General features: G+C 43.8%; 1 protein-coding gene across 3 annotated transcripts; it reads left to right on the top strand.

Moving 5' to 3' along the window:
- Positions 1 to 2,392: 2,392 nt before the first annotated feature.
- On the top strand, positions 2,393 to 7,385 carry LOC124674983 (alpha/beta hydrolase domain-containing protein WAV2-like). 3 transcript variants are annotated; one of them, XM_047211037.1, is made up of 8 exons: positions 2,393 to 2,679; positions 3,991 to 4,026; positions 4,129 to 4,207; positions 4,341 to 4,395; positions 4,476 to 4,592; positions 5,996 to 6,160; positions 6,352 to 6,607; positions 7,092 to 7,385. In XM_047211037.1, exons 1-8 carry the CDS (start codon positions 2,442 to 2,444, stop codon positions 7,121 to 7,123), a joined length of 978 nt encoding a protein of 325 aa, XP_047066993.1. In that variant the 5' UTR covers positions 2,393 to 2,441; the 3' UTR covers positions 7,124 to 7,385. The 3 variants fall into 3 exon arrangements, with proteins under 3 accessions (XP_047066993.1, XP_047066994.1, XP_047066995.1); XM_047211038.1 differs by having other exon boundaries at positions 2,397 to 2,679; positions 6,947 to 7,385; XM_047211039.1 differs by having other exon boundaries at positions 2,398 to 2,679; positions 7,027 to 7,385.
- The last annotated feature ends 5,054 nt before the right edge of the window (positions 7,386 to 12,439 follow it).

Raw genomic sequence — 12,439 nt, 5'->3', positions numbered from 1 at the left:
GCCATCGTCATCGTCATCGAGCTGGACATCATCTCCATCATCATCACCATCATCTCCATCATCATCACCACCATCTCCACCGCTGCACCTCGTCACCGCTGTAACAATTAGGGTTGGATCTTGATTGTTTGATAGGGGAAACTCTCCCGGTATTGATTTCTACTTGTTATTGATGCTATTGAGTGAAACCATTGAACCAAGGTTTATGTTCAGATTGTTATTCATCATCATATCACCTCCGATCATGTTCCATATGATGTCTCGTGAGTAGTTCGTTTAGTTCTTGAGGACATGGGTGAAGTCTAAATGTTAGTAGTGAATTATGTTGGTTAGTATTCAATGTTATGATATTTAAGTTGTGGTGTTATTCTTCTAGTGGTGTCATGTGAACGTCGACTACATGATACTTCACCATTTATGGGCCTAGGGGAATACATCTTGTATTCGTTTGCTAATTGCGGGGTTGTCGGAGTGACGAAACCTAAACCCCGTTGGTATATCGATGCAGGAGGGATAACAGGATCTCAGAGTTTAAGGCTGTGGTTAGATTTATCTTAATTACTTTCTTGTATTTGCGGATGCTTGCAAGGGGTATAATCACAAGTATGTATTAGTCCTAGGAAGGACGGTGCATTAGCATATGTTCACCCACACAACACTTATCAAAACAATGAAGATTAATCAGCTATATGAAGCGAAAGAACTAGACTAAATTCCCGTGTGTCCTCAAGAACGTTTGGTCATTGTAAGTAAACAAACCGGCTTATCCTTTGTGCTAAAAAGGATTGGGCCACTCGCTGCAATTATTTCTCTCGCACTTTACTTACTTGTACTTTATTCATCTGCAATATCAAAACCCCCTGAATACTTGTCTGTGAGCATTTACAGTGAATCCTTCATCGAAACTGCTTGTCAACACCTTCTGCTCCTCGTTGGGTTCGACACGCTTATTTATCGAAAATACTACGATACACCCCCTATACTTGTGGGTCATCACCAGTGCGGCGAGGTTGTCGGCTCGGTCGGCGCGTCTCAGCGGAGGCGGTTTGATGTTTATGTCGGGGCGGCGGCCCCGGATGTTGGTGCGGCGGCCGTGGTCTGCGAGCGGTTTGCTCTGTGCAGCTTGGGCTGCGGGTTGCTGTGTCGTGCGGCGTCGTGGCTCGGAGTGCGAGCGGTGGTATGTCGGGATGGCGGTCCCAGAAGGTGGTGTTGGTGGTCTACGCCGGGCGTGGTGGTGTACTTGGATGTCGGGGCGGCGGCCCCGAGCTTGACAGTGTTGAGGACATTGACCTCGTGCCACGTGGACGACAAGGTTGATTTGGCGCAGTTCTGTTGGAGTTTCGTCTTCTTCAGCTATGTTGGAGTGTCCCATGTCTGCTCTCCCCATAGTAGTCACGACGTCTTCTCTCTGGCTTGGTTGGGAGGTTGGCAGGTCTCGGCGAGTGTGTCGTCCGTTGTTTTATCGGTGTGTTTGAGTGGGCTTGTCCTTGTGGCGAGAGTGGGCATGACCCTGTGGTGTCATGTTGTATGGTTTTCGTCCGGTTTCCCGCAAATTAACCAGACACTTTCTTCTTAATTAATGGATAAGGCAAAGCTTTTGCCTTCGTTTCAATTCTTTTTTTTTGGATTAGTAAAACTTAATTTTGACACAACCAAGAAAACAAGATTTGCGAAAACAGTTATTTCTAATTTTTTGTTAAAACAGAATCACAACTATTTTCAGCAAACATGATTTTTCATAAACCGACTTCCAATAGAATAATTTGTAAATCTAGTTTTCTAAAAAAATATGTCTTCTAAAAAATGGCTCCTAATTTTAATTATTATTTTTATTAAAAAAACCATTTAAATATATATATTTATTTATAAATACGTACATGCACTCACCTCTATGCACGCATAACCTAAACGCGAGCAATTCTAATTACTAGTTTTGATTATCCAAATAAGAGAACCAACCTGTGGTGGGGTGGTTAGGAGGGTAGTGGCACCTCCAGCCTACCAGAGTTCAAACCACAGCTTTGATAATTTGGTGTCTCATTAAAGACGGAATATGGTGGAGATGTTCCTGTCGACTTCGTTAATCTCAAGACCCGTCGGATAAAATTTCTTAAACGTAGTTTCTTGAAGGTGCTCATAGAGGTAGGGTGTGCGTGCGGTCATAGGGTTGAGTGTATATCATTTATGTGAGGAAAAAAATTCCAAACAACCACCACCAAAGCATTAAAAAACACCTAATCCTAAAAAAAAACCTGAGACTGACCACTGTTTTTTAGAACACAGACCACCGTTGATGTGCTGGGACACGCACGACAAGTCTGGCTCTGGCTCGAACCAAACCCGACCCCGACGGACGACGAGAGTCCAAACAGCAGCGGCGACCGGGCCCATCACCACCACCACCCGCCTCACGAAGCTCTCCCCTCCCATCGGCGGCGGAGATGGTGGGGCTGCTCAAGGCGCTGGTGTACGGCGCCGGGGGCATGGCGGTGGTCGGCCTGGCGGCGCTGGTGGCGCTGCAGGAGCGCCTCGTCTACGTGCCCGTGCTCCCGGGCCTCGCGCGCGCCTACTCCATCACGCCCTCGCGCCTCCGCCTCGTCTACGAGGACGTCTGGCTCCGCGCCGCCGACGGCGTGCGCCTCCACTCCTGGTTCCTCCGCCACTCACCCACCTGCCGAGGCAAGCACCATCCCGCCCCCCACCCCTCTTCCGGCATGTTTTGTTAGTTCCTCCCCTCCTGTCCACTGCTTCGATCGGTATCGGTAGTGTTCGGTTCGTCAGGGGACGTCAGCCTGTGGATCTCTTCGAGGCTGGAGTGGAGGGCTTCGTTCTGATCCGAATTGCGTGGGCAGATATAGGCGTGGCTTCATCTCTTAGCTCTCTCGATCGGGGTATGGCCCCGTGGATCTGGATAGGATTTCAGGTGTTGTCGCAGAAAATGGCTTGGTATTTATGAATTCTACAGCGAGACTTCAGTGAGTAGTTTACTTCCGCTGCGTCTATGGATATGTCAGGTTTTCCTAACCGATCTCTAGGGTTCCTTGGTTTTATTGCATAGTTCTCTGTAGTTTGGTGTGTGGATTAATCAGCTGATCTCACAGTGTGCATCACTTGGAAGTTGGAGCTGAATTATCAGGCTCCAGTTCATGCTGATTTTGTAGCAACTGCTCAGTAGTAGTATTTCTCTAATGTGGAATTGATGTTCGATAGACTGGGGAATATTATGAACGTTCAGTATGAGGTAGGGTTAAACTTCAACATGTTGTGTCACAATATTTCTTGGTTATTGATGTAGGTTTCCACACTATATAGTTTTAGACTTTTACATCCTTATTAGTTTTAGAGTGATTTATGGGCGAGAAGCCGAGAAATATGGCAATTGTCACACATACATCCAAAATACGTTGGCAGGTCAACACCCTTGGCGCTTGTTCCCTTGTAAAGCGGCGTGGCTCGCACTGAACCTACTTTCTCTAGATCACCTCAGCCATTATTTCCTTGCCCCAATTTGCAGTTGGACAAACTGGCCAACTAGCTGCCAAGCGAAAATTTACACGTATGCATGAGTTTATAACGTTTGAAATGAGACGGGCTGCTGCATGACTGCCCTCTATCTAGCGGTTTCTACTACTCGAGCTGATCTTGTGTATGCATTAATAAATGATAATACGCATTTCTTCTTGTCTATGGTTGGCCACATAATTTGCTGGTGTTTTTATATTTATTAGTTAGGTTCTGATAGGCGATGCGATCTGCCCTCTATAATTTTCTGCATGCGCCACATCACTCATCAGAACATGTTTGACACACACAGAAAAAATCATGTTGTGAGCTTCATCCTCTGGCATTTGTAGTATTGCTATTATCGCAAAAACTTGATATGTTAAATATGCTTAGCAACTACGCTGCTCAATCTTCAGTTTCTGTATCCGCCTCGCATTCATTTTATATCCACGTTGTTGTTTGTTTCATAGTGTTTTCCTGATGCAGGTCCAACCATTCTGTTCTTCCAAGAAAATGCCGGCAGTATCCTGAATTTGTTCTTACAGATATGAAAATGAATGATTATATCTAATTGATGAATCATGTGCTGAGTTGTATTCTGTTAAAAACCTTTACTCCTTATAGACATTGCACATCGTTTGGAATGCGTCCGATTAATGATGCAGCGGCTGCAGTGCAATGTGTTTATGCTTTCTTACAGAGGGTATGATTCTCTACTGTATAAACCAGTTCTCTTATCCTTATTTCATTCTTCTTGCTTGAGTTTCTCAATATCATCTGCTGTCTTCACTTTATTTGATTCATTAATGGATCTAAACTTGGATCTTGGTTTATAGGTACGGCGAGAGTGAAGGTTTTCCTTCTCAGAGTGGTATCACAAAAGATGCACAGGTTTTATGTTTCCTTCATCTGGTTTTATTCTTAAGTTTGTGGTTCTGTTTAATCTTTCTTACCGCTCTCTATTTTAATAGGCCGCACTTGATCATCTAGTTCAGAGGAAGGACATTGACACATCCAGGATAGTTATCTTTGGGAGATCTTTAGGAGGTGCTGTTGGAGCAGTTCTTGCAAAAAATAATCCTGATAAGGTACTGATAGTACAACAATTTGTCTGCTCATATTGCTGCAGGAGAGTGTGAAATAGGCCCATCTGTTCTCTCTCATGATGGGTTGGTGATGTTTAGATCCTCCACTGCACTTTTTTTTGCGGGGCACTGTATTTAGTTTAATGCTGTATTTAGTTTAATGCATACATCTTATGGAACCTGTGGATCAATATTCGAAACTTGCATATGTTCATTAATCTGACTTAGGTCTGTGTGGTTATGATTTATAGCACCTTCTCCAAGATTATTGTGCTATAAATTTTGCCACAAGTTTGAGAAATCGAGTGTTACATGTTTACTATATAACCTGCTGATTAATGGAGCAAAGCGGACTCAGGGGTACCAGAACGAGCTGCTGATATGGCTTATTTAAGGCATCTAATATAGTAATATGGCAAACATGAAATTATACAATTACTCCAGTTGTATTTTTAGAGTCGAGTTGTAAATTTTGAAGCAGACTGGAATAATAATGCGTTCAGAAATTACTGCTCCAGTTATAAATTTTGAATGCATGGTTATAAGTCTGCATGAAATAGCTACTTCTTGGAAAATTTTGAGCTTCTTGTTTGAATTGTGAGATTAGAAGGTCTTCCCCAAGCAATTCTCCACAAACAATTTTTTTTTTTGCACGAAAGCATGTCATATTGTAAATAAATAACACATTACGGGTACATGATCATGTGAATACTAAGAATTGAAGAGAAATGGCCTGCTGATGTATGTGATAAGTTAGAGACTACCCTTGGCAGGGAGACAATTACTGCTTTGAACCCAACATACAAATATTATTGTGCCCTCCTTACAATTGTGTAGTTTGACAGGTAATGTATTGCTTCCAGTTTCTTCATTTTGTTTTTTTGTATCTGATGACTAGCTTTAGTATATAGAATAAATAACATGGCCTTTGGCTGCACTTTGGTGGCTGACAGCAATGCACAATCTTGATTACTATGCTGAAAGTCAATGATAACACATGACTGTTGTTAACAGCATGCTGCATAGGTACAGAAGTCTCATGTGAAAAGAGAAAAACCAGACTGAGATATTTATTTCCCCTTCCATCTGTACTGGCTGGAACTGAATAACTAGAAATGCACCAAAACACGTCACTTGCTCTCTTTTATCCTTTACTAAAGAAAAACTATTTTCATCCAACGTTTTACTGGTGTGATCAACACAGGACACCTTTCTAAAGCAGGATCTTAGGGTTTACGACTGTGAACAAAATCATGTGGTTAGGTTAACAAGGTTTTAGCCGTAATTTAGTTAGTTATATGAGTAATAACATCTGATAAATGTGGTTAGGTCAAAAAGACATAAGTGCACTCATTTTTGGCCTATGTAATTCATAACCATCTGATAAATGTTGCTCTATGTTGCAGGTGTCTGCTCTAATACTGGAAAATACTTTCACATCTATATTGGATATGGCTGGTATCATGCTCCCCTTCCTAAGATGGTTCATAGGTGGCAGTTCTTCTAAAGGCCCAAAACTTCTTAACTGCGTTGTTCGCTCTCCATGGAGTACACTTGATGTTGTTGCAGAGGTAGGTTTTGTGGTTAGTTTAAATTAACTGTCCTAATATGTTGTTTTCATGCTTTGGTTACCACTCTGATATGTATGCCGCTCTGTACTTCACAATTCCTTAGTTAGTCCCCAACTCCCCATGGTTTATCTTATTCATTGCCTGAATTTTCCTTGACATGTCTCATACGTTCTTGTCAACATTCTTTGCAGGTCAAGCAGCCCATTCTCTTCCTTTCTGGATTACAAGATGAACTTGTCCCCCCTTCACACATGAAGATGCTTTATGACAAAGCTATTGAAAATAACAGGAATTGTAGATTTGTCGATTTTCCCAGTGGTATGCATATGGATACCTGGATTTCTGGAGGAGACCGTTACTGGAGGACAATCCAATTGTTTCTAGACCAATATGCTCCAGAAGGACAGAGTTGTGATGCCAGTTGTGCAAGTGAAATTGCTGATGATGGTAATTTCTTACCCATCTATTTAACCTTTTAAGTGGATTTTATGATATTTTTTTCACCTTGCTTTGAATATGATGATCAGTTTACTTAAAACTTCTATAGTTTTGTGCCTTTTCTTTTATATGCGCTCTATGCTCGACATTTTCCCTTGCTGTCAGCTTGTATCAATTTGGTCTTTCTATGTCCAATTGGCAGTTTCCAAGACAGCTGTAATAATTATTGCTAATTGTTATTACATCTAAGGATACATTTTGCTGTCATATTTGTGCATTTGACTACAGTGTGCAATTTTTTTACTAATGTTAATGTAAACGCTGAAATCATGTGTCTTTAAATTTTAGAACCTGCTTCACGGGGATGAAAAAAAGTGGGAGTTATTTTAGCTCGTCTTTTGACGAATTCAATCTCTTTCTATATGAAGCTGCATAATAACTGGAACATCTAGAGCAGCGTTCCACCAGTTTTCTGATGTTGATGCAATTCCAGTCATTGATGAATTGAAGAAGCCAAAGCTGTGAATATATGTTGAGGTTGTTCTCCATCCCGTGTGCTGCTGCTGCATTGTCTGTGGACCAACATATATATTTCTGTGTCTGGTCTAGCCTTGGACCATTGATTTCTTGTATCATGTATGAATTATCTTTATTCAACTATCTGCACGTTTTTTATAACTAGCAGTAGCATATGCCAGAAAATCTGGAATTTGGTCTATGACAACTCAATACATAGGGTAAGATTGTTGGCTCAACCATTTAGTTTGTGATTTTGATTGTCGCTATTCGTCTCTTTCTCCTTGGTGCCTTGTGTACCAAAATGATGGTAATATCAAGAGAAAACGCAGTATTGCTCCACATGATCTGCAAGGCAAGAAAATCGTGTAGGAATCTGGCAGGGAATAATTTATTGTAACATACTCTTGTTTACCATGGCATATTTGTGCCATTTGAGTCTTTGGTTCAAAATGATTTCATAATAATTGTAAGGTCGTTTAGGTCAAAAATCAAAATGTTTCACGAAGGAGAAAGTGACGAATAGCAAAATGTTTCATGCAGGAGAAACCTCATACATTTTTTTAAAGATATCATATCATGTTGAATCCTACATGAATTGGATGGACAACGCACCAGCCGTCCGATCGAGCGATTCCGACCTTCTGACCATGTCGTCTACCTCTTCTCGCTTTTACTTCCTAAACCGTGAATCTAGCAAAACTAACCACGATTGCAGCAAAAAAATGCCCCCTCTTCCCGATTTTACTTTCCATAAACCGTGAATCTAGCAAAACTAACCACGATTGCAACAAAAATGGTTCATCCACAAAACAAAATAAAAACACGGACCTCGCTGGGAACCTTGTAGCAAAAAGTTAGTGCTAGCAAAACTCTTATGCTACTGTAGCAAGACAGACTTCGCCGGAGACATCGCCGAAAACCTCGTAGCAACAGTTTTGTACCATTGTACAAATGTAGCAAAATAGATTTCACCGGAGACTGTCGCCGCCGGAGACCTTGTAGCAATAGTTGTGTACTACTGTAGACTTCGACAGAGAATTCGTAGCAACAATTTTGTATTACTAAGTGAAAACACAAGAGCTACCTCACAAAAAGGATGTTTTACATGAATTTGGAGACGAAACCTCTCCACATGAACTCATAAAAACGTCTAAACTCAAAAACACAATATAAGATGCATATAAATTTCGTTTTCGATGAGCTTGTGCTTGTTGAAAATCTAGGAACAAGATCAAGAACCTCACATAGAGAAATGCCAATAAGCAACAAGAATAAGAGCTTTACCTAACTGAAAGCCCCTCGATAGTGTGGTTATCTATCCTATAACCCGGTCTACTAACAACTACCTTGAGACCGGTTAAAGGAAAACCTAGTAAGACCATACCTTTGCATTGCACATCCTGGTTAATCTTGATGATGATGCTTCATGCTTCATTGAATATAGAACGCTTCACTTGATCATTGTTGCATCATGAAGATTCACAATTTGCTCCTCCATACACCACTATGGGATAGCTTCATTAAGGCACATCTTCACAAGTTCATTATCACCAAATAGACGACAAGCTTGTCATTAATTATCAAAATCACACATAGAGGCAATATATCCTTACAACAACTCTGAGACACCATCTAAGCGAAATAGGAGTACCTCATGCACACACTACAAAAGTCTTTTTCTCCATTGAATCTCTAAGCAATCTTACAAAGCATTGACTTAATGTCAAGCGAGGACTCGAATCTCATCAGTTGGTGGACATATGTCGCTCTTGGAAGGCAAGCTCAAAGTTTTGACTGCATAGATGAGCTGAGAGTACTGGTTTACTTTTAGGTTAATTACTAGCTTTACTTTTCACAGTAATGGCACAGATTGCTTGTGTGCACACATATCATTGTAAGCCTTGAGGTGATGTTCCGCCCCTCTTGGCATTTTTTTTATCAAGATCATACACCTTCTCCTAGGGGTTAAAATAGAAAAAAAGAACTAAGCAAGTAACGAGTAATCGATGGCATTCTAGACACTCTAGAAATCTGCAAACACGAATCATGCATACAAGATCTGCCGCAATAACTTTATTTGGTTCTCTTGCTCGCAGGAGCATAATGTGGCTATTTCAAAGTCATATCATCCTAAGTATCGAGAAGTTAGTTAGCACAGCATGAGATACGTAATTGCATTTCCTTGTTGGCCGATTAGAAAACTGGAGGGAGAAGCCAGATGCCACGTTCAGGGCTACGTGGTGCGTAACATCCCTCGTACTTCATTATCTACAAGCCATCACCTCTTTCATGCAGGTAGTACATGCCACCAGCATAGCTGTTCGAGTTTATCAAGTAAACCAGGCTATCTGTGTAAATTTAGTTTCTCTGCACCACACCACGCCCATGTGTTGGCACTTAGCCTTAGACCATTTTCGCCCGAAAAATGGAGCATAGCCACCCAAACTCGTCACCTCACCCCAATTGTAGTCTTGTAGAGGTACGGAGTAATTGTAACATGGACAAGCTCAAACACCTTGCACAAATGCTCGTATTCAACCAGTAGCATAATCTTGCTATGCAACTCAACGATGGAGGTCGACAGGCAGTCTTGGTGGTCTTGGGGTGTTAGCCGGTGGGCGTTGCCAATGACAACTGGCGCCCCATTTTTGTTTGTACCAATCTCAAACTTGACTAGCACCTTGTCACGAATGACTAATGAGGCCATAGAGCTCTCCGTTGGAGAAGGCAATGTCTATGAGATTTTCCCAGGTAAGCCCGTTTGTTGTCCACCCTCCTCCTGGGCAGCCAACCCGACAGAGTGCGATGCCGCATGAGTTGCTGGTGGCAGCGAGGATGTAGCTATCCGAGGTAGGGGGTTGCGAGAAGATGATCTTTCGGATGACAGATGGGGGACTAAGGTGGTATTCAGAAAAGACTACGCTCCTTTGTTTTGGGGAAAGCGCTATCTCGGTCCCAGAGATGTTTAGGATCCTGATCTGCTTATTGTCCGTGATCGCGGCAACCCAGCCACCATCGTGACATCGCACAAACTTGTTGGAGCTAATCTTGTTATTAGTACTGCATTTTGTTAATTTGTGATTGCAGGTGTTAGCTAGGCTATTAGCAGTGCTTGTGGCTGCCGTGAGAAGGGGCAAATTGCACGTAGAATCAGCTAGTTAATTAGTTAGCTGCAGGAGTGAGTTAGTTAGTAACTAGTCTAAGGCCGCATACAAGCATTGGATTGGCTCAGTCGTGTGGCCGTTGAGAAGCTGCATGAGTGCTGAACGTGTGCGTGTTTAGGTCCTGTTAGTGGAGAGATTAGTGCGTGTGAGTGGCAGAAGAATATGACCAGTTGTTAGCCACGGCATGCTACATGTATGCCTATTTAAACTCTTGTAAGTTAATGAGAAAGGAGAGGCCTGCGTGAACGCCAAGGGAGAGTCTCACGGCAAAGCCTTGATCTTCTTCTTCCTTGGTCTGTCTACGTGTGTGTCTTAGTTCTCTCGTGGTGTGTGTGCTCGTGAGAGAGAGGGAGACAAGAGATATTGCGAGATAGAAGTAGAAGAAGAGGAGCTGCATGTGGCAGCTTCAACAATTGGGATCCTCAAGACGGAAGCGTACTCCGGGAAGTATAGGCGGTGCTTCCCCGTGTAGTAGTAGTTGTAGATGAGCCACGGGAGGGAAGGCAGGGCTAGATGCCGCGACGCGATCGCCGCGGCTCGCCATGAGCTGCACGCGGCGGCGAAGTGGAGGCGGTCCAGGGGGGCGGTGAGCCTGGAGTAGACGGTGCCTAGGAGATCGCCCGGGAGGTTGGGCCACTGCATTGTGGTTGGAGTCGTGGTACGTGCTCGGTTTGATGCTATGGAGAGCGCCGCCGGTGGCCACTGGAGTCCACGAAAGACACGCCTCTGTTTGGATCAAGACCATATAGTTTTCATAAATGTAGTATGTAAAAAAAAATCAATAAAGGAAATATATTAGTATCAAAAGATACCAGTTACATCCAGCCTCTGCAACAACGCAACACCCAGTGGCAGTACGGATGCACACAACAATAATAGAACCACCACCGTGACAACACCTGAAATACAGATTCTTCAAAAGCGATGACTCCAAGAAGGGAATGGTGCACCAGCGCAGTCATCGCCCGATCAAAGATCTTACGTTTTCACCCTGAAGATAGTCTCCACTCTCAAAATAATGCCTCTAACAAGACCATCAGACACAACCAGTTAAGGCCAGGCCTTGGGTTTTCACCCTGAAAGGTAAGACTCTGAACTTCACCTGTGTTGCCGCCCCCACTTGCATACCACTGCTGCGGAGCCCGGAACGCCAAGCAAGTCCCTCAGCATCACAGAGACTCGAATCTCCTTTAGCCAGTCCACCAATTCGACCTTCGTGATATTCCTTCTTTCGACTTCACCATGGATCAAAAAGTCACCTGATGTCAACACAGAATAGAGCTTCGTGTCGCTCCTTCCAGAACCAAACGGCCGGAATAAAAACATGGGTGCACGCGACCGAATACCGCCCGATCCAGCAAACTCCAGGCAAAAGATGCACTGTTCCATTCATCGGCGGAGCTTTCCGGAACTCATCTCTCCAGCCAGATCAAGGCAAACTGACCTCCGGAAGATCTTCATCTTCGCTTGCGAGAAAACCGAGGACCCCCACCCAAACAAAGCAAGACCAACAGCCTCCACGCTGCCAGACCCTCCCGCCGGATCACCACGGAAGAAGACGGCGGCGTGGATACTGTGTACCACCGCCGAACCGCCGGGCGGAGGCCACCACCGCTCCACCCACTCCTCCATGGCTATCAGGGAAGGGCCTCACGCCCGGCGAAGCAGCCGTGCCACCCGGCTTCCTCCACCGGCGTGACATCACTTCCCATGGATCGCCGTCGCGGAAACCCTCTCATACCCCTCGTCGTTCGAAGGAAGGGGCGCCGCCACCACCGCCGAGGTCGGCAGCTGCGGCGGCCTGTGGGGCGGTGGCCTGAGGGGCGGCTGCGCGGGAGAGGGGAGATCCTCCGCCGCCGCCCCTCTCGGGAGAGGGGCGGGAGAGGAGGTAGGGTTTCAAGTCCATTTCTTTTACCCACGCCGCTCTAATGATAACGTAGTATGCCAAATATATTGTTGTGTTTGAATTACACACATGGATCCGATCTGAAACACGTATGTAGCAAAAGAAACGCTCAAACGATTGATTGAGCTAAGTAAGACGAAAGCTGAATCGTACCCTATTCCAACTAGTAATAATAATCGATTGTTCAAAAAATAGTAATAATAACCGAATAGACAAATTATTAACTTTCCTTTTTTTCGAGAGAACACGACA

The sequence above is a fragment of the Lolium rigidum genome, chromosome 7 (assembly GCF_022539505.1).
Source record: "Lolium rigidum isolate FL_2022 chromosome 7, APGP_CSIRO_Lrig_0.1, whole genome shotgun sequence".
Classification (NCBI taxonomy): Eukaryota; Viridiplantae; Streptophyta; class Magnoliopsida; order Poales; family Poaceae; genus Lolium; species Lolium rigidum.
This window is presented reverse-complemented; position numbering and strand designations above follow the sequence as displayed.

Bases quoted from the DNA above. Each gene is read 5' to 3' on its own strand.
- LOC124674983 (XM_047211037.1), top strand. From the start codon at position 2,442: ATGGTGGGGCTGCTCAAGGCGCTGGTGTACGGCGCCGGGGGCATGGCG. The intron at 4,396-4,475 runs GTTTTATGTTTC...CTATTTTAATAG, and splicing joins GTATCACAAAAGATGCACAG to GCCGCACTTGATCATCTAGT. The intron at 4,593-5,995 runs GTACTGATAGTA...TCTATGTTGCAG, and splicing joins CAAAAAATAATCCTGATAAG to GTGTCTGCTCTAATACTGGA.